The sequence below is a fragment of the Pleurodeles waltl genome, chromosome 4_2, assembly GCF_031143425.1.
Source record: "Pleurodeles waltl isolate 20211129_DDA chromosome 4_2, aPleWal1.hap1.20221129, whole genome shotgun sequence".
Classification (NCBI taxonomy): Eukaryota; Metazoa; Chordata; class Amphibia; order Caudata; family Salamandridae; genus Pleurodeles; species Pleurodeles waltl.
This window is the reverse complement of record NC_090443.1, coordinates 324,891,972-324,918,194: the sequence shown is the minus strand read 5'-3', so window position 1 is coordinate 324,918,194 and position 26,223 is coordinate 324,891,972. Positions and strand designations below refer to the sequence as shown.

General features: G+C 46.6%; 1 protein-coding gene across 4 annotated transcripts in view; it reads right to left on the bottom strand.

The window, feature by feature from the left end:
- SUN2 (Sad1 and UNC84 domain containing 2) overlaps nt 1-26,223 on the bottom strand; it is a 177,495-nt gene that overhangs the window by 105,720 nt on the left and 45,552 nt on the right. For all 4 annotated transcript variants that reach the window (XM_069231309.1, XM_069231308.1, XM_069231310.1 and 1 more), the window contains exon 3: nt 20,965-21,134. In XM_069231309.1, coding sequence (XP_069087410.1) covers nt 20,965-21,134 — 170 coding nt within the window. The remainder of the gene's footprint in view (nt 1-20,964; nt 21,135-26,223) is intronic.

Genomic DNA, 26,223 nt, shown 5'->3' with positions numbered 1-26,223 from the left:
TGTTCCTGCAGGATGCCTGGTGAGCCCTTTACAGCTGCAGTTCCACCAATCAAGACAGACAAGAGAACATCATCGCAGCAGGAGGCGTGGCCAGACCTTTTACTAGTGTAGTTCCACCTTTTAACACAAGCAGGCACAGAGTAATATTTCTGCTCACTGAAGAACTAGCAGTGAAACCTTTACAGCAGAAAGACATTTCCGTGCTCAAACCCAATAGTGGAAGACGTTTTTCTAGTAATTACATAATACATGCACAGATACCTTTTTTATTGTAGCAGGACCTACCCCAACATTTGAGGATGCAATAGAAGTGTTCCCCTTTTAAAAAGAAGGGACTTGGAGACTCAAGGGCAGTGTCTGTCCAGCTTGGGATCCCAGCAGGTACTACAAGCATGAGGAAGAGTCTAATGGGAGCAGCGAAGGACTTGGCGTGGGGTGGGATGACAGAAGTAGTATGAGAGGGGATGCAACATTACACCAGAGGTGCCGACTTTAGAACTGGGGAACCTCACCTTGTGTAATGTCAATCTAACCTTGTGTAATGCAACCGGTGCTCATGTATAGCACTCCAATGCCAATAGGACACGTTTGCGCTATATAAAAGTGAAATAAATAATAATAAAAAAGCTGGTTCAGTGGGAAGAACCGGGGGCATAGTGTACGTAACCAGTGGCTGCAGGGGAAAGAGATCAGGGGAGAGCTGGGAATGATAGGAACCTGCATTGCTTCTGCTGGTACAAGGTAGTACGTAGATCAGGGGTGGGTCGCTGCTAAAACTCCAGGCAATGGGGCAGAGCCAGTGCTTGAAATGGAAGAATGGAAGTAAAAGTACCCTATACCAGAGTGCCTAAATGCTTGTGAGAAGTGCCAATACTCTCCAATTCCAATTATTGCACGTCTGCTGAGAAATGTAGGTTGTCTGCATAAAAGTGTATGTACCAACAAATATGCTTTAGCGAACTTTGAAATTGCTTCTAGACTACTGATAAGTCTTTAAAATCGCAAATAAGCGATTTGATAACTAAAGAACATATTAAATACCTTTAGTAAAGCCTTATCTGGTAGAGACTCTGTCCAGTCGCAGATTGCTTACCTTAGAATTATCCTCAAGGGTCAGACTGGATCCAAAAAAATTCAAGAAGTGTCTCTGCACGCCAATGGGTAGAGTCGCTCTGCTCATCAGCGTCATTGTCCATGGCAGAAGTGAATTACACAATACTTATATAGGCATCACCTTTGCGTGGTGGCGTCAGTTAATTTTTGTGGTTTTTCACACCAAGAGTGCAGAGCCACGATGAAGACGGACCACTGCTGTGAGTTGCCAGGGTCCTTTGTAAGTGGAATCTGTAAGGAAACTGGCTTTTTGCAGGTTTCTCCCCACTTTTTGGCCCCATGTTGACTATTAGCTGCTGCTTTTTTGACTCAGAGCGCACAGAAGCCTGCTAACCAGACCTCCGTGCCACTGCTATGACCCCATGCAAAGTATGTGTCGAATTGGATGCACCCAATGGCAAGGCATAACTTACTTATAAGGCCCTAGTATATGGTACAGAGTATGTAAAGCAACGTGTCCACTCAGGGCTGCAGCACTATTTGTACCACTCTCCGTGTGACAAGACACAAAACAACCCCCAGCCTGCCACTACAGGCTGGAAGGATAGTGGTTGACCATCAGTTCGACTTTGCCATTTAAACCCATGGCAAATTGACCCTATCCCAGAGTCTTATGGCAGGGTGTTGTAGTTTGCTAAGACAGACATGTTTTACTATATAGCTTAGCAGCAACACTTCCAAATTCTCATGTTGCTGTGGGTAATGTTGGTAGCCACATTGGCTATACAAAGTTACAGGGTAGCACCCCAACCCTGCTAACTTTTGACTAGGACAACCAAAGTGAGTCACGTAAGGTATCAAATTAATCATGGCATTCATTAAATGCGACTTGATGGTCAGGTCAAAATTAATGTCACTTATAAAAAGGTAAGCAACTTTCACCAAGCTGCTACTCTGTGCCCCAGCTAGTCCAGCGGCCTCAAAAAGGCACTGACACACAGCTTTCTGCCCCCCCCAGGGAGACGTGTAAACAACTCCGAGGCCAAGAAAAAAGGCTGCTACTGCTCTGGAAGTTGTGACCTCCTCCGACAGGATGACTACCTGGGGTATTAACCCAAAAAGTGAGCTTCAGAAGTGAAGCCACCATTGAAGGGATGCTGTGACAACACTTTTGGGCAGGATGCCTTTTGTTTCCTACAGACAGAGTAGAACCAGGGACAGAGGAGGTAAAACCAGTTCACTAACTGGTTTTCTAGGGGCATGTAGCCCAATGGTATCCACACCTCTGGTGGTGGGCTACCAAGGTCCTTATAGCCAAGGAAGGGTTCTGCCATGTTGCTTGTGGCAGGAATGTGCGCTCCGGGGTATTCAGATGCCACACATCACCAGAACTGTTTCACCAGAGAGGAGGGAAACAACCAGTCCCTTGGCTAGTGACAGCGTTGTCCCCTCGGGGCACTTTGCTGGAATATAATGGGCACACCTGGCAACCTAGACCTTAGTACTCACTGGACCTGGAAAGAGGACGAAAAGGAGACCACTCTGCACCCATTGAAAAGGCAAAAACAGAGGGTGCGACGGCAGAGCGGCTGCACCTGCTGCACTTAGGCACGCAGAAAAGGGGCCAAACACCACTAACCCTAACTCAGGAAAACGCTGATACCACGACCCAGTCTGAAGCATAGACTCCAAGGATCAGTTGGCTAACCCCCCCTCAGAACAGAACTGGGGACATTAAATCTGAAGGAGCCCAAGTGGCCCCTCTGGTACCCATCGCAGAAGTCTTGCCACTACCGGACACTAATCACCCCCAAGTGCAATTTGGATGATAGCCAAAAGGTGTACCTGTGTCCGTTGGACCCGTGAGTGTTGGCTGCGACTGGATTCATCACCCGAGAGGGACCCCAGCCTCCACCAAAGATTTTCATGGGGAGTGCTGTGTTGCACAAATGCAAGGTCTGCATTGGCAGACTTTGGACCACTTCAAAGAGGACTTTGTGGGACCCTCAAATCCGTGGCCAGAGTCGCCCCTACTCACCTGTGGACCAAGGACTCAGCCAGAGTTGATCCCTGTGGACCACACATTAGGAGCATCCTTGAGCATCTTTGAGCCTGCTTCTCTCTCAGCATCAGGACCACTCCACTATAGTCTATATTGGACATCCTGTAAAGTGTATAACTTGCTCTAAAAAATGCTGTGGTGGTTAGGTAACTGTCCAAAGTGTCCTCTCTGGCCGCCCTGGACCGCTACCCTGCCGGATTTGGTCACCCAATTCAGGCCGGAGTTCCCAAACTAGCTTTTCAAAACTTTGATCGGTAAGGAATCTGCGACTAGAGTCTCTACCAGATAAGGCGTTACCAAAGCTAAGTAACTTGCTTATCTATCAGAGACTTCTAGCTGCACATTCCTTACCTTAGAATAGATCCCCAGGCAAGGCCTCCCCAAAAGCAAGTCTGTGAACCCAACTTAGACCAGGAAGTTGTGCAGTACCGAAACAGACAAAATGCCCATCCCAATGGACCCGGCTGCCCAAGCAGTAGTGCTTAGAGAGCACGTGCAATGAAGCAAACGTTCAGCTTGACAGATATCCAGGACTAGTTCTCCAGAAGCTAACACAGTGGTCACAGTTTTGGGTCTGGTAGAATGAGCGTGCAAGACCCCAGGTGATGGCTTTTTGGACAGGATGTAGCAGATCTTTTTGCAGAGCACTATCCATTAGGAGATGGTTTGTTTCTGTACAGCCTTCCCTTTTTTGGCCCAGACATATCCTACGAAGAGTTGGTTATTCACCCAGAAGTCTTTTGTGCGGTCAAGATAGAACAACAATGCTCTTTTTGGATCCAGATGTTTAGAGTCCCTCATTTTCCTTAGAAGGATGATGAAAGGCGAAAAAAGGGTAGGCATGGTGATCGTCTGGCCTAAGTGAAGAGGAGTGACCATCTTCGGAAGGATGGAGGTACGTGGCCAGAAAACCACTTTTTCAGGGAAAAAAAGAAGTATACGGCAGGTGCACCGGTGAAAGACTACAACTCATTGACCCTCCTGGCCGATGTAATATTAACCATCAATACCGCCTTTCTGGTGGCTAACTGAAGATGGCAGTTGTGTAACTGCTCACAAGGCATGCCCATCAGGAAAGTGAGGACCAGGTTCAAGTCCCACCGGGGCATGATGAATGGCTTGGGAGAAACTTGTTGCAAACTTGAGAATTCTCATCACAACAGCTGACTTAAATAAGGAAGACTGGTCTGGCAACCACAAAAATGCAGAAATGGCTGAACGATAGCCCTTAACTGTTCCCAGAGCAGAGCCTTGCTGGGCCAAAGAAAGAACAAATAACAGGATCTGTGAAAGAGGAGCATATAGAGGATTAATGTTTTATGATACACACCATGCCAAATGTTTACAAGCAGCAGGTATTTACAGTTTTTGTGGAGGGACGCTTGGCAACCAGAATAACATCACAGACTTCGGGAGGAAGGTTGAAGGCTGTCAAATGTTGCCACTCAATCTCCAGGCATAAAAGTGGAAAGTGTGCTGATTCAGGTGTAGAAGCCTCCCTTGCTACTGTAACAGATCTTCCTGAAGAGACAGCTTACCTGGAGGACCGATGCTCATGCTCAATAGCTCGGGATACCAGACTCTCTGTGCCCAATCTGGAGCCACAAGAATAACTTGGGCTGGTCACCCTGATCTCCTTGAGAACTCTGGGCAGGAGTGGAATTGGTGGAAAGACATACAGGAGGCTGGAGCTCCATTCAAGAAAAATGTGTCTCTGAGTGGGAGAGGCCTTGAAAACTCCAGCACATAGATCTGCTGACTTGCACTTCTTGGTGGTGGCAATTAGTCATATCCACGGCTCTTCCCATTCTTGGAAAGATCCTTGCACTACCTCTGGACAGAGACAGCATTCGTGATCGGCCAAACACTGACGTGTAGCTCACCCGTCCTGTCATTCAGAGACCCTGCCATGTGTTGAACCACAAGGAAATGCTGTGGTGTTCCACCCATGTCCAGAAACGCAGAGCCTCTTGACAAAGGGTCCACAATCCCATCTCACCCTACTTGTTGCAGTACGACATGGCAGTGCTATTGTCGCTGACCACCTGCACTAGCCTCCCCTTGTTGGAGGGTAGAAAGGCCTTCAAAGCCAAGCGAATTGCCCAAAGCTCCAACCAGTTTATATCAACCTCCCCCAGATGGCCACACAAGCCTAGGAGTGACACATCTGACCCAATTGCATTTTGTCAGCCACCACTGCAGGTCTTTTGCTGTTCCCTCTGAGATCTGGACCACGTCGGAAAGATTTCCCTGATGCTGCACCCACTGAAACTTCAAGTCCCACTGCAGGGCGCACATATACCAACAAGCATGTGTTACCAGCAGGATGCAGGAGGCTATAAGGCCCAGCAGGCTCAGAGTCTCTCTCACTGAAACCCATGATAGGAGCTGAAACATCAGTATCATAGCCTATGCGTTTGGGGAGATAAGACCGAAAGTGCACTGTGTCCAGAACGGCTATGTTAAAAGGGAGCCTCTAAGAGGGAGTCAGGTATGGCTTTGTCACACTGATAGTGAACCCCAGCGAGTGCAGGAGATTTGCGGTAGTCTGGAGGTCGGACATAGCTGCATGGGGCAAGTCCGCCCCCAACAGCCAATCAGTGAGGTAGGGGAAGATTGGAACCCCAGACCTCACCAGGTGCTGCGGCAACCACCTGAGGGGGGCTGGTAAGGCTGAAGGGGAGTATGGCAACTGAAAGTGCTCAATGCCAACCGTGAACAGTATCGTCTGTGGGCGGGCAGGATGGGAATATGAAAATATGAGTCTTGCAAGTCCAATGTCATGATCCATTTTCCCGGATTCGGGGCAGAAAGATATTGAGCAGGCATGAGCATTTTGAATTTCTCCTGTTTGAGGAAGACATTGCGAAGGTGCAGGTTTAATACAGGACGAAGGTCTCGGTCATTCTTGGGCACCAGAAAGTAACAGGAATAACAACTTTAGGAAGGCTGGCCTGGTGTAAGATGGACACCTATGGTGTTTACACCTTAAACCCGATCCAGACAACCCTTATTAGTTAGTGACCAGTGTCTAGGAAGCCATGGCTCTCTAGTGGTAGCTGTGGTGAGCAGCCCAGACTTATCCAGGAGGAGTGTAAAGCACTTTTCATACCACAATAGTCACACAGTAACTCATCTCACATGAAAGGAACCACACAGCGTAGCAAAAATAAAAGGCACTTTATTACAGTAACACTGAACTAGATTACTACAGGCAGATCTCCAACTGGAGGTAAGCATACCCTATATATATACATTGTAAGTACTAGGAATAAGCATAGAAAAAACAACAAGCATTGACAAGAAGTAGCAGAAAATAGCTAGGGCCTATGGGGTGGGGGCAAACCATATGTTAAAATAGTGAAATACGAAGTTAGGTCCCCCACCCAAGGATATGAAATAATTAGTAGGAAGCTGAGAAAACTTGGAACCCCAAGACGTGAGTACTTAGATGACCCCAAGAAGAGCAGAGGTAAGCTACCTCGTCTTCCCATAGACTAACAAGGGGACTTGGAAAACAAAGTTTTCAAGAAAAGGACCACTTCAGTGGAATGGAATCCAACAGTGGATTTTGGATGAAGAAGACCTGCAAAAGAAGGGAACAGAGTCCAGTCCACACAATAGTGTCCAGGTGAGGCAGGAGCCACTGCCCACCCTTCAGTGGGAGAAGATCCGGGTCGACGGTGGTAGATGAAGGTCAGCTGTGAGCCCAGGAGCTGCAGACGAGTCCCTGAAGTCATGCAGAAGCTGTCCCATGTTAGTCGCCGATTTGCAAACAGGTTAGTGGTCAGCAGGACCACCAACAAGCATTGGCAAGTGCACATCCAAGCAGAAGGGGATTCGCAGAGCTGAAGAGGACCAGCAAGGTCCAAGGGACTGGACCCATGACAAGGAGTTCAGGCTGACCTCAGCAGTCAGGAGAGCCAGCGGAAGCAATCGTAACCCCCACAGGCAACCCACTGGCAGCAGACACAGTACGTTACAGTGAGGCCCAGTCAGCACACTTGGAGGAGTCCCACTCGGCTAGGGATTCTGTCCTGCAGGGAGAGGCAAAGGCTCACCATCTCCAAAGTTCGACAGAAGGCAGAGAGGACCAAGAGGACCAATCAGAACCACAACCTGTGATGGGAGATCCATGTAGTTCTAGCAGAGAGCAGATCCCAGCAGCCGGACGTTGTTTATTTAGGTGCCTGTGGAGGCAGGGGAGTGACTCCTTCACTCCAAGGGAGATTCCTTCTTGCTTTTTTGCTGCAGCTGCAGTCTTGCCAACCCCAGAGGATGCACTGCCATGGAAATGTTGCAATTGCTGGAAGGAGTCAGAGAAATAATGTTGCAAGGTGAGATCGTCTTGAAGGTTGCAGGCTTGTTTGGTTCCTGAGAAGTCCAGCAGTGGTTCCAGTGGCCAGGAGCAGAAGAGATCGATGCAGAGGAGTCCTGGTGGCCTTGCATGCCGGATCTGGTGACCCACTGAAGTGGGGGGCCCTAACAGGTGGCCGGGTCACTCTGCAGTGTGACCACCTATCAGAGGGGTCACAGACATCAGTTACCTATCCTGCTCCCAGGGGCCTCTGTACATCTTACTTCCAAGATGGCAGAATCAAGTGGCCACCTGGAGGAGCTCTGGGCACCACCCCTGGGATGGTGATGGACAGGGGAGTGGTCACCCCCCTTTCCTTTGTGAAGTTTCATGCCAGAGCAGAGCGGGGGGGTGGGGGTCCCCTGGACTGATGCAAACTGGATTACACAAGGAGGAAACCAAATGTGCCAGTGAAAACAGTCTGGTGGTGCGGGAAGGCTAACTCTCCCCAGCCCAATAACACCTATTTCAAAGGGAAACGATGTTGCATCCCCTCTCCCACAAGAAATTCTTTGTTCTTCCTTCCCTTGCTTGAGCTGGTTAAGCAGCAGGAGGGTAGAAACCTGTCTGAGGGACTGAAGCAGCATGGGCTGCTTGCAAACCCTAGAAGACAGGTAGGAGCAATACTGAGGGTCCTCAAAGGAGCCCCAGAGTGCATGGAATCATGGCACTAATACTGGCATTAGTATTGGGGTATTATTCCTACATGTTTGATATCAAATATGCCCAGGTTCATAGTTACAATTGCGTAACTGAGCCTATAGCCAGTACAGGGGTAAAATGACTTCCCTGCACTTAAGACGTCCAGTGCATTGGAATTGGAGTTTGTAGGGGCACCTCTGCTCTTGCAGGGGGGCCCTCACACTAAATAACCTACACCCTGCCCTTTGGGCTGAAAGGGCCTACCAAAAGGGGTGACTTACAGTGAACTGGTGTAGTGAGCTGTAGTGAAAGGGTGTATGCAATGGCAGGCTTGCAGACACAGTTTGCATGGGCTCCCATGAGTGGCATAATACATGCTGCAGCCCATGGGGGACCCCTGGTGTACCAATGCCATGGGTACATAAGTACCATATACTAGTTGCGGGGTGCAAAGGGTACCATGGCAATCAAACTTAGAGGAGGGAGAACACAATCACTGGGGTCCTGGTTAGCAGGACTGCAGTGAAAACAGTCTAAGCACACTGACAACAGGCAAAAATAGGGGGTAACCGTGCCAAAAAGAGTGACTTTCCTACAGCTACCACAATCTACTTGAATGCCAGCACCCTCTCTATAGCTCCCTTGGCCAAGAGACCTGACATTTCCAGGAAGAATAAAGAAAGATGTCCCTCCATCAGTTGGTTGTAAGTGAGTTGCATAGGTGCAAGAGCAGCCACAAAGGGGATGGAGTAGCACCTTTGCACAATTTGTAGTACAGAACGATCTGTTATTGACCTCCAGTGAAGCATGAAATGGCATATCCTGTCCTCCATTGATGCCCATGATCGATTTAGGGCAAACTAAAGGGACTTGCAAGCTGTGGCTGCCAGGGGAGTGGTGGACTTGCCCGACCTCTAGCTACCTATACCACCTGGTCTGTGGGAACCACGTCCTCAGTCACGAAAAGATGTGGAAGCTTGCTGGCCATGGTGGCTAGGAGAGTATTGACGCAGTTGGAAACGCCTTCTGTGGCCACGAAAGGTAGTCGGGGTGGCGAGGGGTCACAGAGAGACCCAAGGCACCAGCAGTAGCCCTGAAGTCCTTAAAGCGTTCTAGCGCAGGCTCAGCCTTCTTTCGGAAGAGATGGTGGGGGGGGGCATCGAAAGGGATTCCACAAGAGATGCTTGGAAATTCCTAGAAGAGCCAGTAGTCCTCCGGAAGGCATGGCTCCAAAGGGCCACCAATGAAGAAATCGCTCTGCCCAGACCACAATGAATAGTGAACTTTGCTGCATCCCTCTCATCTGCAATAGAATAATAGAGTATTGCTCAAGCCTCCTCTGAGACCATGGGTAGCACTTGTGCAGCCGAGTTCCAGATCGTGTGGGAGTAATGGCCCACAAGGCACACAGTGTTTACCGACAGCAGTGCTAGCCTGGCAGAAGAGAACATTCTGTTTCCAAAGGTATCCAGCATCTTGAATTCCCTATCCCGCTGAAAAAGATGTAGGGAACACACCAGGATTAATTCTGGAAGTTGAGGGCTGGACCACCAAGCTATCCCCTGTAGGGCACTGGGTGAGGAAACTAGGGTCCCTTGGAGCAGGGTGGTGGCAGCAGGCAATAGCACTGTGCCCAGGAGCCCCTATGCAGGGCTTGGACCAGACCTAGAGGAGACCGTTGGTGAGGGCTTCATTAAAGGGGTCAAGGGTTCAGAAGGGGCAGTTCCTGGCTGAAACACCGCTGTCAAGACATTAGTCTTGACTGTCACTGAGGGAAGCCGCCCTATGCACCACCATAGTGAAAAAGGCCCCCTCCTCCGTAGCCACAGTAGGAGGGGAGACAAAGCCATTGTCAGGTGAGGTGTCTAACCCACTGGCATCAGCCAGATCCTCATAGCGGGTGTCCTCTGTATCTTCCAGTGAGTGGCGATATTCATTAGGATTGCAATACCCCTCCTATTCGTCCCCCGTAACAGGCCTGTCAAAGACTATAGGCCCTTGCTCCAACCTGGTAGGCATGGCACCGTATGGCACTAGAACATGCATTGTGCGGCACCATTCCTGCTCCGTGTCAGTCATGGATGATTGGGATTGCATCATTGCTGGGCATCTGTGGTGCTGGTGGTGGTCTCGGCCTCACCAGCAGTGCCAATCAGTCTCCCCCACCGGATCCAAAGGGCCTAACTGGGGCTGAGGGCATAGCAGACAGCCAGAATCCAGTAGGGGTTTCCCCTGAGACCATGGGGCCCAGAGGCGCTCCAGAGGCGCTCCAAAGGGGTCGAGATGCCCAAAAAGTAGGTGCATGGCCTGCTAGAACTCTTGAAGTTGAGTGGGGCCGCTCCGGGGAAAATCAAGGAAGCACGGAGCCGACCCTAATTAGGGCTCCGCGGAGAAGTCAAAGATCGCTTCGACTTCTTAGATTTCTCTTTCTTATACAACTTACTCGAAGACAACTCCGAATGGGACGACGATCATCGGTTGCAGCTCCACGACCTTTACCGGGATCTTCAACATGACTAGGATTTCGATTCAGTTTGTGTCACTGATGGGAAATGTCCTTCAATGAAGTTACACAACAGAAATATACATTGTGCCTTTTAATAGCATATGTTATAACATTAACCATGCTTTCAATTCTGTTCTATGAAATCCACAAAAATATCAAAGCCGTTTTTAAATCCTGCAAGGTCAATGTGCATTATAAAATGCAACATCTGTTACAAATTTATTTAAAATTCCTTTGAGAAGAATGCCCATTATCTTGATAATGATTATTCATAATTCTCAATATGAATTACAGTAATTAGCCTGGCCGGGGTACAGAAAGAGTCAACTTTGCTTTCTAGTTTAATTGATTCATTCATTCAAACGCATACGCAGCATGAGGTTTGTTTCGTAATAGGCTCCGTTGGCAAACTAGAGCACATTACAATGGATCCTTCTATTAACTGGAAATCAGTGCAGCTTAAGCTGTCCCTTGGAGGAACTATAACATGTCCAAACATTCATGGCAAGTCACACTGCCAAATATATACTGAACGCACCTGCTGAAGGGCATTGGATGGCTCACATAATGAACTTCTCCTGAGCTCCCACGTCAGAATCAAGCCTAACATGTAAAATTGGTGTTTAACATATAGATCGCTGCATGTTTTGTATTCATCTCTCAGTATTTTATCCTGATAGACTGCCTCATGTGATATTTGGTGAAATCCGTTAAGAAAACGTCACAGAACGCTGTAATTGATACACATTTCCAATCTGTGTATAAGCATCCATTTGCCAATGGATCAGATTTTTGAAACACCACTTTGATTCAGGGTCTAACTAAAGCCGGTATGTTTACAGAAGGCAGGAATAGGTTATGTCAATAGAGATAAGCCAAACTCCGTATTGCCATGAATATGGCCTCACGGTCCTGCAGGGTTTGAGTATGTTTTATTGTATTGTAGTTATATCTATAGAGTACTTCATACTCCTAATGAGATGCCAAAGCGCATGTACGGAGGGGCAGCACACTACTTCGTGTAGTGCCATTGATGGAACACGGAGTTTGTCATCTGGCCTATATGGGGAGTTTTATGACGTCATGCTTCAGAGCCAGAGTTATACACTTGATAAAGTTTTTACTTTCCTCTGTGTGAATTTGAAGAGAAAATGAGTGAAAGATAGATTCCTAAAGCATTAGATACTAACTGATGGGCAGAGACCGGAGTGCAGCCTGGCCTATGTCTGATTTTTTGGTGTGTCGATAAGGGTGAAACTTCAGAAAGTGTGTCATAAACAAGGATGTAGCTGCACTTACACATGGGTGTAGGAGAGGAATGTGAGGATAGATGTGGTCGCACATGCGAATAACTGCCAGCTATGGACTGTGGTGTGAATAAACAGTTTTGAACCACATAGAATATGAGGCTAAGAAGGGACAACAAGATGATGGGAGCTACCCACAGGTTATGCAGTCTGAGGGACTGAGGCAGTTACGAGGCCAATGGTGCATCCAAACAACTCCAAAGATGTCTCCGAGAAGGGAAAAGCCATAAGAACTTCACAAAACAACTGGACCAACAACCTCCAAATTACACTTTGTTTAAGGCAACACTCATCTGGGATCAGGAAAGCGGTCAGGTTTTGTAGAGTTCTGGGTTTAATTAGAATCATAGTTAAAATGTGATGACCGAATATAAAATTTTCACTTTAGGTTTGTGCTGAAAAATTGCCCGATGTTACGACTGGGTTCAAAGCATTAAAATAAAATAAAACAAAGCAAAGTTACTGCCCAATATGCGCTCTGGGCCTCTCGAGGATCTGGAAAGTGCAGTACAAATGATAAAACAATATATGATAGGCTTTCTTTATTACATTCTGACAGAATTTTGCATTCTCTATCTGTTGCTGAAGTGCGGAGAAGGGCCCTTGCTGTGTACGTGTAGTTGTGGTGGGATGTGGTACCTGTACCTTTCATTTCTGTTGATCTATCCCCGGGCACTTTAAGCACTCCATGGCCTGGATTTCGAGTTGCACACTACTGGCAAGATGCAAACTCCACACCAGTATTTTCCAGTACCATGCACTTAACAGATACACCACAAGAAATTGGGAATTACTTACAGATCCAGATTTACCACGTGGTATTCTGCATGTTATTCCCCGTTCCATGGAATTCAATGCACCCTTTTACCACCTGTTCTGGGTTGTTGTACGGTGGGTGGAGGGATAGGGTGAGGATTATGAAGGAAGAAGTGAAGAATGCTGGCTTGTAGTGGGAAGAATGGGGCATGTGTTGCTACTCCTGTGGCTTGTCTGAAGTTTAAAGTAGGAGTCATGGAAGGGAACAGGGCAACACATTTCAGCTGATAAAATCAAGTTCATGTTTCCCAGACCCAGTAAATCACAGTACAGAGACAATGAACTTCTTATAATTGTGTGGAACTGAATTACACACTGGAATTAGGTTCTTTTCAGTTCCAATGCACGGCACATGTTTTTATGGTCACCTTGGAAGTAGCCCGAATAGGGAGAGAGAGCATGTGACACGAGAAGCAATAAAAAGCAAATAAAGCTTCCTCTATGTGGTTTTTGGGTGACCTCAGGGGTTAACTGCGTGTGTGATCTATTGGGAACAACATTCCAAATCGATTTAATTTCATGTTACCAGTTCCTATACTTTTTGTTAAAAACACAACTGTTTCATAACAGATAATGGAGACCTTCAGGCGTCTCAGGCAGAAGGGGAGGGGAGGGGCTCTTCTATGCTGTGGAGCTGAGGGAGACACACACAACATTACAGGAAACAAGTCTTCTCACCAGGATGCCGGACTACCTGAAAGAAATGTATACACGTGCAATCGGTCAATCAGCAAATCTAAAGGCTGCTTGAGAGCCAGTATGTGGCTTTAATTGGGAGGGGTCATTTGAGGGTTCACTGTGACTAACATATTATTTTTGAGATGTCATCTAGGGATGTTATCATTTGAATTCTCAACTGTGTTCTTCTAATGGAAACGTATAAAAAGAGGTTTGCCCTAGGTATGGTATAATCGGGCATTGATAATATGGAAAATGTAACTTACCCAGTGTACATCTGTTCGTGGCATGAGACGCTGCAGATTCACATGCTGTGCACATCCCGCCATCTAGTGTTGGGCTCTGAGTGTTACAAGTTGTTTTTCTTCGAAGAAGTCTTTTCGAGTCACGAGATCGAGTGACTCCTCCCCTTCGGCTCCATTGCGCATGGGCGTCGACTCCATCTTAGATTGTTTTCCCCGCAGAGGGTGAGGTAGGAGTTGTGTATTATAGTAATAGTGCCCATGCAATGGAGTAAATATGTATGTACATAATGTGGTTTAAAGTGAGATATTTACAAATTTACAAATGTTCAAGACCAACTTAAAAACGGCTACAGGCTCCCCGGGAGGCGGGAGGGCGCATGTGAATGTGCAGCGTCTCATGCCACGAACAGATGTACACTGGGTAAGTGACATTTTCCGTTCGATGGCATGTGCAGCTGCAGATACACATGCTGTGCATAGACTAGTAAGCAGTTATCTCCCCAAAAGGCGGTGGCTCAGCCTGTAGGAGTTGAAGTTGTTTGAAATAAAGTTCGTAGTAGTGCTTGTCCTACTGTGGCTTGCTGTGTTGTTAACACATCCATGCAGTAATGTTTGGTAAACGTATGAGGCGTAGACCATGTGGCTGCCTTACATATTTCAGTCATAAGTATGTTTCCTAGAAAGGCCATGGTAGCACCTTTCTTTCTAGTAGAGTGTGCCTTTGGTGTTATAGGCAGTTCTCTTTTTGCTTTGATATAACAGGTTTGAATGCATTTAACTATCCATCTGGCAATGCCTTGTTTGGATATTGGATTCCCTATATGAGGTTTTTGGAAAGCAACGAACAACTGTTTTGTTTTGCGAATTTGTTTTGTTCTATCAATGTAGTACATTAAGGCCCTTTTGATATCTAATGTATGTAATGCTCTCTCAGCTACAGAATCTGGTTGTGGAAAGAACACTGGTAGTTCCACTGATTGATTTAAGTGGAACGGTGATATGACTTTCGGTAAGAACTTAGGATTTGTGCGCAGAACTACTTTATGTTTGTGTATCTGAATAAAGGGTTCTTGTATGGTAAATGCTTGTATTTCACTTACTCTTCTCAGAGATGTGATGGCAATTAGAAATGCTACTTTCCATGTTAAGTATTGTATCTCACATGAGTGCATGGGTTCAAAAGGTGGACCCATGAGTTGTGTTAAGACTATGTTGAGGTTCCACGAAGGAACTGGTGGTGTTCTTGGTGGGATAATTCTTTTCAGGCCTTCCATAAATGCCTTTATGACTGGTATCCTGAATAATGAAGTTGAGTGCGTAATTTGCAAATACGCTGAAATTGCGGTGAGATGTATTTTAATGGATGAAAAAGCTAACTTTGACTTTTGTAAGTGTAGTAGTTAGCTTACGATGTCTTTAGAAGTTGCGTGTAATGGTTGGATTTGATTATTATGACAATAATAAACAAATCTTTTCCACTTATTTGCATAGCAATGTCTTGTGGTTGCTTTTCTAGCTTGCTTTATGACCTCCATACATTCCTGTGTAAGGTCTAGATGTCCGAATTCTCAGGAGCCAAATTCCTAGATTCAGTGATGCTGGAATTGGGTGCCTGATCTGTTGTTTGTGTTGAGTTACCAGATCTGGTCTGTTTGGCAGCTTGATATGAGGCACTACTGAGAGTTCTAGTAGTGTTGTGTACCAAGGTTGTCGTGCCCAAGTTGGTGCTATTAGTATGAGCTTGAGTTTGTTTTGACTCAATTTGTTGACTAGATATGGAAGGAGAGGGAGAAAAGCGTATGCAAATATCCCTGACCAAGTCATCCATAACGCATTGCCCGGAGACTGATCCTGTGGGTACCTGGATGCGAAGTTTTGGCATTTTGCGTTTTCCTTTGTTGCAAATAGGTCTATTTGCGGTGTTCCCCAACTTTGGAAGTAAGTGTTTAGTATTTGTGGATGAATTTCCCATTTGTGGATCTGTTGGTGATCCCGAGAGAGATTGCCTGCTAACTGGTTCTGAATTCCTGGTATGAACTGCGCTATTAGGCGAATGTGGTTGTGAATCGCCCAATGCCATAGTTTCTGTGCCAAGAGACACAACTGTGTCGAGTGTGTCCCTCCTTGTTTGTTCAGATAATACATTGTTGTCATGTTGTCTGTTTTGACAAGAATGTGTTTGTGGGTTATCATAGGTTGAAATGCTTTCAGCGCTAGAAATATTGCTAGTAGTTCTAAGTGATTTATGTGAAGATGTCTCTGCTGATTGTCCCATTGTCCTTGGATGCTGTGTTGGTTGAGGTGTGCTCCCCAACCTATTTTGGAAGCATCCGTTGTGATTACGTACTAAGGCACTGGGTCTTGAAAATGCCGCCCAATGTTTAAATTTATATTGTTCCACCATTGAAGCGATGTGTATGTTTGGCGGTCTATCAACACTAGATCTTGAAGTTGACCCTGTGCTTGTGACCATTGTGATGCTAGGCACTGTTGTAAGGTCCGCATGTGTAATCTTGCGTTTGGGACAATGGCTATGCATGATGACATCATGCCTAGTAGTTTAATCACTAAATTTACCTGTACCTTTTGTTTTGGGTGCATGGCTTGTATAACGTTGTGAAATGCCTGTACCCTTTGTGGACTTGGAGTGGCAATCCCTTTTGTTGTGTTGATTGTTGCTCCTAAGTATTGTTGTATTTGACATGGCTGTAGGTGTGACTTGTTGTAGTTGAGTGAGAAACCTAGCTTGTGAAGGGTTTCTATGACGTACCTTGTGTGTTGTGAACACCGTTCTTGCGTATTGGTCTTGATTAGCCAATCGTCTAGGTATGGGAACACATGTATTTGCTGCCTTCTGATATGAGCAGCGACTACTGCCAGGCATTTTGTAAAAACTCTTGGCGCTGTTGTTATCCCGAATGGCAACACTTTGAACTGGTAATGTACTCCTTGGAATACAAACCTTAAGTACTTTCTGTGGGAAGGATGTATAGGTATATGGAAATATGCATCCTTTAGGTCTAGTGTTGTCATGTAGTCTTGTTGTTTGAGCAGTGGGATTCACGTCTTGTAGTGTCACCATGTGAAAGTGATCTGATCTGATGTAGGTGTTTAGTGTTCTGAGATCTAATATAGGTCTTAGGGTTTTGTCTTTTTGGGGTATGAGAAAGTACAGGGAGTAAACTCCTGTTCCTCTTTGATGAATTGGTACTATCTCTATAGCCTCTCTTTGCAACAACGCTTGGACCTCCAGTTTTAAGAGTTCCATGTTTTGTTTGGACATTTTGTGTGTTTTCGGTGGGACATTTGGAGGGAATTGTAGAAATTCTATGCAATAACCATGCTGGATAATGCCTAGGACCCACATGTCTGTTATTTCTTCCCAGTGTTTGTAGAACTTGCTTAGTCCCCCCCCCACTGGTGTTATGTGTTGGGGATTTGTGACGTTGAAGTCACTGTTTATTTGGTGGAGTTTTGGGACTCTGGAACTTCCCTCTACTCTTTGGGAACTGTCCCCCTCTATAGTGTCCCCGAAAACCTCCCCTCTGATATTGACTCTGATAAGTGGGCCTTGTTTGTGAGGATGAGGGTTCTGTGCTCTGTCCCCAAAACCCCCCCTCGAAACTGTGATTTCCGAAAAGTGCCTCTGCTCTGTGGGGAGTAGAGTGCGCCCATGGCCTTGGCCATATCTGTGTCTTTTTTTTGTTTTTCAATAGCAGTGTCCACCTCCGGCCCAAACAACTGCTGTCCGTTAAATGGCATATTCAGCACAGCTTGTTGTATTTCTGGCTTGAATCCTGATGTACGCAGCCATGCGTGTCTCCTTATGGCCACTGCTGTATTTACTGTCCTAGCAGCTGTGTCCGCTGCATCCATTGCAGAGCGTATCTGATTGTTTGAGATACTCTGTCCTTCCTCCACCACTTGTTGTGCTCTCTTTTGGAACTCTTTGGGCAAGGGTTCAATGAAATGTTGCATTTCATCCCAATGAGCCCTATCATATCTCGCAAGCAATGCCTGTGAGTTGGCAATGCGCCATTGGTTGGCCGCAACCCTTTTCCCTGCAGCGTCGAATTTGCGACTCTCCTTGTCTGGAGGTGGTGCGTCTCCTGAGGTGTGCGAGTTCGCTCTCTTGCGAGCTGCCCCTACTACCACAGAATCTGGTGTTAATTGCTGCGTGATGTATACAAGGTCTGTTGGTGGCGGCTTGTATTTCTTCTCCACCCTTGGAGTTATGGCCCTGCCCTTCACAGGCTCCTGAAACACCTGTTTGGAGTGTTTAAGCATTCCAGATAGCATAGGGAGACTCTGGTACTGGCTATGTGTGGACGACAGTGTGTTAAATAAAAAGTCATCCTCGATAGGCTCTGCATGCAGGGTGACATTATGAAACGGCGCTGCTCTTGACACCACCTGTGTGTAGTCTGTACTGTCCTCAGGTGGTGACGGTCTCGCTGGATAAGTCTGGGCTGTTATCTGATACTGGTGCATCATAAAGATCCCATGCGTCGGGATCGTCCTGACTCATTCCAGTATGAGTTGGGGACTGCATCAGTGGTGGAGTGGCTACCGGTGATGGTTGTGTTGAGCGTGGTGGAGATTGTGGCGGGGTTACTTGTCTTGCCACCTTTGCCTGTGGCTGCTTGTCTTTCTCTTGGAAGGCAAGTTTTCTTTTCATCCGAATTGGGGGAAGAGTACTTATCTTCCCTGTGTCTTTTTGGATGTGGAGCCTTCTCTGAGTGTAATCTGGCTCCATTGACTCTAGTTCTTGTCCGAACCTATGTCCTTGCATTTGTGAGGACAGTCCCTGTTCCTCTGTGTAGGAACTTGATTTTGGTTCCGAGGCCGGATGTTTTGTTATGGAAACTTTTTCGGCAGTCTTTTTCGGTTCCGACGTCACTTTTTTAATTTTCGGCGTTCCGGTCTCTCGGTGCCGACTCGTTTCGGTGCCGCCCTCTCGGTGCCGAAACTGCTCTGACCCGCTGTCTCGGGGTCGAGTCTGCTCTGTGCCGGTATCTCGACCGGAGTCGGATGCCTTCGACACATGCGTGCCCTTTTTCGGTGCCGATGGTCGGTCACCTATTTTCCGGGTTAAGCCATGGCCTGCTGGCGGTGGCGTCCCCTGGGCTTTAGTGGTTTTCCCGTGAGTTTTGTGTGTCGACGTCTTACTCACGGTTTTCGGCATCTGTTCGGGATCGACGTCGTCCGAGTCCGAATCCTCGATGGAGAAGGTTTCTTCTTCCTCCTCCAAGTGTTTTTGTCCTGTCAGCGCCGATGCCATTTGTAGTCTTCTCGCTCTTCGGTCTCTTAATGTCTTCCTCGACCGAAACGCTTGACAGGCTTCACAAGTATCTTCTTTGTGTTCTGGAGACAAACACAAGTTACAGACCAGATGCTGATCTGTATAGGGATACTTGTTGTGACATTTGGGGCAGAAGCGGAATGGGGTTCGTTCCATTAGCCTTGAAGATGCACGTGGTTGGGCCGACCAGGCCCCGCTGGGGAATCAAAAAACCCCGACGGGCCACCGGAGCTCTTCAAAATTTGGTGTCGATCTGTTGTAACTAACCCGATACCGAACGCAAACAATACCGTCGAATTTTCCGAGATTCTAACTATCTTTCCGAACCGAAACGCGGAGCGAAAAGGAACACGTCCGAACCCGATGGCGGAAAGAAAACAATCTAAGATGGAGTCGACGCCCATGCGCAATGGAGCCGAAAGGGGAGGAGTCCCTCGATCTCGTGACTCGAAAAGACTTCTTCGAAGAAAAACAACTTGTAACACTCCGAGCCCAACACTAGATGGCAGGATGTGCACAGCATGTGTATCTGCAGCTACACATGCCATCGAACATATATATATATATATATATATATATATATATATATATATATATGTTTTTTTAAATACATTTATTTGATCTTCAACACTAAATCTCTTTGCATACTTTGCAGTAGCCTGCATTTTTTAGAATTTTTTAATAATTACTTGCATGTTGACAGCGCTTTTGTTCGCAGGGTGGGACCTTGCAGCACTATACCTATGGATACTGCGCTCTGAATGGTACTAAAGGACTTCGGTGCTGATAGGGCCTCAAACAGGATAAGTGACTGGGGCCATGCCCAAGCACTTAACTGTCAGTGCCGATTACCAAATTTAGGCACAGTTGAGTGATCACGAACGAAGATGGACGGAGCAGCACAGTGCCGATTTACCGTCACAGTGAAGTCATTCACGACCAGAAAGGTCTGAATTGTACCTTCTCCTTATGGATCTCGTATCCATACCTGTAAGTAACATTTATTTATTTATTCCACCTATATATGCACCCGTTTCAGTGCTTAATTTGTAAATAACAAGTGCCGGTGCCCAGAGCCCTCCTCTGAAGCACGCGGCTGCTGTATTTAAATGTGTGAACACGGAATACTGAGGCACTGTAGTCCTGAAGCCATCTCTGGCCTCTTTAATCCATTTAAAGCCACTCCCTGCCCCTTAAGCTCACTCTTGCAGCTTTCTTCTTCCTCCGATTGGGACGCTTTTTCTTTTTTGTCTTCCTCCGTCTTTCCCATATGTGTCTTTTGCTCGCTGCAAATGCTTGAGGCAGAAGACTAAGCGCCGGCCCTCAAAAACAAGTGCCAGTGCTCAGCACCGGAATCAACAAGTACAAATTAAGCACTGACCCGTTTAAGATAAACGATTCAATCATACAATCTCTATCAGGCCCGGCACCGACTGTTCATTAAGTTAAACTGGATCCTAGAAGGTGTCTACTAATCACACCTAACCTGTATGTATGATCGAAACGGTCAAAATGTGGTTGACAAGTAGAACAACCTGATTGGTATCCTGAATTAAATTTGGATGGACATATATTGTTCTTGTTTTATTTAAGTGGTTTTGGGTTATTTGTAAACACAGTATTTTAGTATTCTCCCTTACTTTCTTATTCTTGTGGTTTTGTTTCTTAACTTTGGACAATTTGCTTGCATTTTTTAAATCTATCGTTTAACAAAAACACTTTTTTATAATTCTTTATGGACTCGATATTAAATTGTTTCGCAAAAGAGACTGTGTTGGTCATATTAAGAATAAGCATTTACTGTCCATAGTGGCTTCGCTATATATCTATTTATCTGCATTAATTAGATATGTAGAACCACTGTTCTGTAGAATAATGGTCCATGATAATGGCACAGAAATAGTCTCAGTCATTAGTCTTTCTACCTTGTCTAGTTTGTGAACAGCTCTGGTGTGGGCATGCATGAACTACGTGTGCCAAACTGTCACACACTCACCCCAGTATGTTTCCTTCTCCAGAGGATCCTCAAGGATGGAGTTGTAGTCGGCGCTGGAGATGCCGCCGCTGACATACGTGGTCTCGTGGTAGTAGGAGGATGACTGGTGTGTGTCAGGGGGCATGGTCAGTGTGGATCGCTTCACACTGCCCGACTTCTTACGAAAGGTCCTACAGTGGAGAAAAATGAAACCAACACTCTTTAGTGACTACAAAGCTACCTAAAGACAAGCTAGGCTGCCACTAGTATCAGCATCATTACTTTCTGATGGGGTAACCCAGTGAACCTCAGGATTTGGGTAAAAGTTACTATAAACAACTGAAATCCTGTTGGTAGTCAATTACATAAATAACAAAGAAGAATTCAAGGTCAAACAGAGAACTGAACAACGGCAATGTACCAGAAGAAAGGCAACACAACCAAGGGGAATCAGTTATTTGTAACAATGCGTATATTTTTGTATATTTTACTACAAGTGCATGAAAACATCTGCACAGAATGGATTAGCTGTTGCGCCAAAAGGTGGAAACAGAGTGACACAAGTGCTTGTGTGGAGTGAACATGTGAGGGATAAAGTGACTGTACACATAAAATGTAATAAAACATGCAACACAGTGCTACAACAGCCTGTAAGCTGCCTGCCCAAACAGAATGAAAGAATCCTCATCCAGGGGGTGTTCTAGAAGTTTCTTAAAAGCCCAAGGGAGATTATTGCTTTGGTGCAGGAAATGTATATTGTCGACATTTTGACCCAGATGTTAGTGGTAGTCTGAAACCATCTCCGAGGGTGTTCATCAGGACATGGGGGTGGGGCAACCACCTTGAGTCGCATGAAAAGAGGCCTTCCACGGAATTCCTATATAGGGAAAAAAAGACAGCAACCAAGTTCGTCTTTAAGGAGTTCAGAAACAATCAATCAATATTGTACCTTGGTATAAGCCCTTCAAAACACTGAATGCAAGGGAATGGACTAATGGTGGAACAAAATTCCATAGGAATTCCATGGAGGTCCTCTTTTTATGCGACTTAAGGTTGTCCCGCCCCCAAATCATGATGAAAAGCATTTTAATGCAGATAACACCCATCTAGCGATGGTTCTCTTCTGCACTGTTCGACCTTTCTTCGCACCCACATAAGCCACAAAGAGTTGGTCATCCTCCCAGAACTCTTTAGTATGATCAAATTAGAGCACCAATGCTCTTTTTTGGATCCAGTCCATGGAGTCTCTCCTCTTCCTCAGAAGGATGTGGGAGCGTCTAATAAGTGTGTAAGGTGATGGATTGGCCTACATGAAAGGGTGTGACCATGTTAGGTAAAAATGAAGCCCTGGTACGAAGCACGACCTTGTCAGGATGGAAACGAAAGGTGGCTTTGAAGAAAGGGCCTGCAGCTCACTCGCTCAGAGAGAAGAAGTGATGGCGACCAGGAAGGTTTTCTTTAGAGTGGAAAGCCGAAGAGGACAGTCATGAAGTGGCTCGAAGGGAGCACACATCAAGAAAGTAAGAACTAAGTTCAAGTCCCATTGAGGCATTATGAACGGAGAAGGAGGAAACATATGGGTAAGACCCTTCAGGAATATAATCTCTGGAAAGCCGAGAAGGCAGACAATAACCCTTGAGGATGCCCAGAGCAGAGCTCTGCTGGGCTAGAGAAAGAACAAACAGAAGGACCTCAAAATGAGGGGCAGAGACAGGGTCAACAAACTAGTCTGTACACCATGCCAAAAATGTGTTCTATCGACAGGTGTACACCGTTTTGGTAGAGGGCTGCCTGGCTTCCAAGATACCGCTACAGTCTTCAGGCAGAAGGTCAAAAGCTGTCAAATGCATCCGCTGAATCTCCACGCAAAAAGGCAGAGACTGGACAGGTCTGAGTGGAGAACCTTCCCGTGTTGCTGCGACAGAAAATCCTCCTCAAGAGGCAGTCTGATCAGAGAACCGATGCCCATGCTCAATAGCTCGAGATACCAGTCTCTTTGTGCCCAAAACGAAACTTTAAGGATTACTTGATCTTCTTGAGAACTCTGGGCAGAAGTGGTATGGGCAGAAAGGCGTACAGGAGACCTGAGCACCCCTTGAGACGTAAAGCATCATCAAGCGAGTGTTGCCTTGGAAACTCTAATGTGCAAAACCGCTGACATTGCACATTCCCTATAGGGGCAAAAAGATCTAACTAAGGCTCTCCCCACTGGTGAAAGAGACCCTGCGCCACCTCCAGGAGGAGACGCCATCCGTGATCGACCAGGCACGGTCGTCTGAAGTAATACGCACTGGTATTCAGAGAGCCTGCCAGATGCTGAACCACCAGTGATATGCCCTGCTGTTTCAGCCATGTCCAGAGGCGGAGAGCCTCTTGACAAAGGGTCCACGACCCCACCTGCCCTGCTTCTTACAGAACCAATTGGCCATGGTGTTGCACATGAACACCTGCACCACTTTCCCTTTGAGAGAGGGAAGGAATGCTTTCAATGCCAGTCTCTATTGCCCAGAGATCCAAAAGACTGATGTGGAGCCCGGAGCCTCAGACGGAGACCAGATGCCTCTGATCTCCACCTCTCCCATGTGGCTGCTCTATCCCAGGAGTGACACAATTGTCACTACTGTCAGATCTGGTTGGGGAACAGAGAGGGATCTGCCTGTGACCAATTGCGGTCTGTTAGCCACTACTGCAGGTCTTGTGCAGTTCTCTCTGAGAGTTGGACCATGTCGGAGAGATTCTCCTGGTGCTGCACCCACTGGAACTTTAGGTCTAACTGCAGAGCCCACAAACGCCATCTGGCATGTGTGACCAGCAGGAGGCCATGAGGCATCGCAATCTCAGAGTCATTCTCACCGAAATACAGGCTAGATGCTGGAAAATCAGTATCACAGTCTGAATATGCTGAACTTGCCACTAGAAAAGATAGGCCCAAAACCGCACTAAGTCCAAAACAGCTCTTGTGAAAGGGAGCATCTGAGAGGGAGTCCAGTGTGACTTTGGCATGTTTATAGTGAACCCCAGCAAATGCAGGAGAACCACTGTAGTCTGGAGGTGGGAGACGACAGCCTGGGTCAAGCCCACCTTCAACTGCCAGTCGTCGAGGTAGGAGAAGACTGAAACCGCTGACCTGCGTAGATGAGCTGCAACCACTGCCATCACTTTGGTGAACACCCGAGGGGCACTGGTGAGGCCAAAGGGGGGCACGGTGAAACGGAAGTGCTTGTGGCTCACCTTGAGTAATGTCTGTGGGTCAGCAGGATGAGCATTTTGAACTTCTGAGGAAGAGACTTAGGAACCGAAGGTCTAGGATACTGCAGAGGCCCTTGACCTTTTTGGGCACCAGAAAGTAGTGGGAAAAGCAACCATGACCTACTTCTGGCACAGTGACCAACTCTAAGGCTCCATTAGCCAAGAAAGCTGTAACCTCTGTACGGAGAAGTGCCAAACAATCCTCCATCATGCAATCGTAGTATGGTGTAATGGATGAAGGGGCAGTCTCAAAGGGGAGGGATTAGCCCCTCTTGACTATTTGCAAAAACCATCTATCTGGCGTGATGGGGTGCCAGCGAGGCAGGTGAGGACGAATCATGCCTCCGACTGGCCCCTGATGGGGAATCGTCACACTAAGAAGGTTTGGAGACTGCAGCTAAGGGGAGGCAGTAGACTGGCTAGACCGCTGGCTCCCTGATTCACGTGGACGCTGGATCCCACGTCCCCAGCTATGCATAGGCTGGGCTGCATTCGGCAGGGTGGCTGGCGGGGAATGGATGCGGCTGGGTGCCCCTTCCCTAGCCACGAAGGGACGAAAAGCAGACTGAGGGGGGGTGAGGGGCAGCTGCAAGGCCTAGTGACCGGGCTGCAGCCCGAGACTCCTTAAAGCATTGGAGCGCAGAGTCTGCTTTGTCTCCACAAGTAAGATGTCAAAGGGCATGTGCATAAGAGTGGATTGGACATCCCCTGAAAAGCCAGATGTCCTCAACCAGGCATGGCGTCTCAAGGCCAGCTGATCTGCCTAGAGATTCTGTTGTATCCAACCTACATCGGATTGTGAACTTAGCTGCGTCTCTCCCATCAGCAACAGCTAGTGAGAGAATGGCCCGGGTACTCCTTTGGAACCTATGGCAGCACTTGCATAACTGTGTCCCATTTCTAACACCTTTCATTTTAGATGGCAGTTAGTAGCAGCAGCAACTGCTGCACTGGTCGGACCATCCATTAGCATGAGCAGGATAAAACCATGCCTCGAGTTCTGACCTTATCTATGACTAGAATAGACAGGTTACCCAACTGGATGGTATTGTGCGGTTCCCAAATTGTTTCAGAATGCGATCAGACCAAGTCAGAAACAAAAGCCAGCTATATTAGCCAACTAAACCTGAAGTATCAGTCTGCTTGTTCTCCAGTAAGTGATAGCTACTGGCCCCAGATGTTCTTTGAGTCTGCCTGGTGTGAAATGTTATCATTTATTAATGTAAATAAGTGCACAAATATTTAAAAACAAAGCAGCTAATAAGTCGTTCAATAGAATTTTAAGAGTTAAGGACATACAGGGGGAGCATAATCAAAGGAAAATATTAGATCTCTTCACAGTTAAGGCACATTCCTAAATGTAGCCCCTCAATTAAGGACTGAAATGCAACAGTTAGTCTCCAAAATACCACTGCAATGTTCCTTTAGGAATATTCAAAACAATTTGGTATAATTTAAGCATCTCTCAAGGAGGCCATATTTTCTCCCATTTTCTTGGGTAACTTTGTGCTTCATTTACAGATTTTTCAGGAGTTCACACATCAGTCTATTCCTGTGCCTCTTACAAAAGATTCCATAACAAAGCCTAACCCGCTTGAAAGACGCCTCAGATAGCCAATAAGGGGAGCGAGCGGTAGCTTGCTTCAATGCAATTGGGCCCTAACCCTTGTTATTTATATGCGCATTAGGCTTCTTTACTAATATTAAGACATAGATGTGCTGGAGGGCCTATGGACTATTTTTTCAATTGAAATAGTGAGGATGTACACAAATTACTTCAAAACCCTAAACACAGAGCTGGGATTCATGACAAATAGAATTTTGTCCAGCCTTCACTGCCATCACTACACCAAAACATCTAAACAGAAGGTGGTTCCTTGAAATGGAAAGATTGCTGTGTCCCCTTCAAAACTTGAAATATTTATCACATTGTTCTGGGGAATCTCAAACCTCACGTCATATTCACTAGTGAATTAAGCCAGACTTTGTCAGTACACTGTAGCAGATCTAAGGCTGAAGATGGTTGGGGCA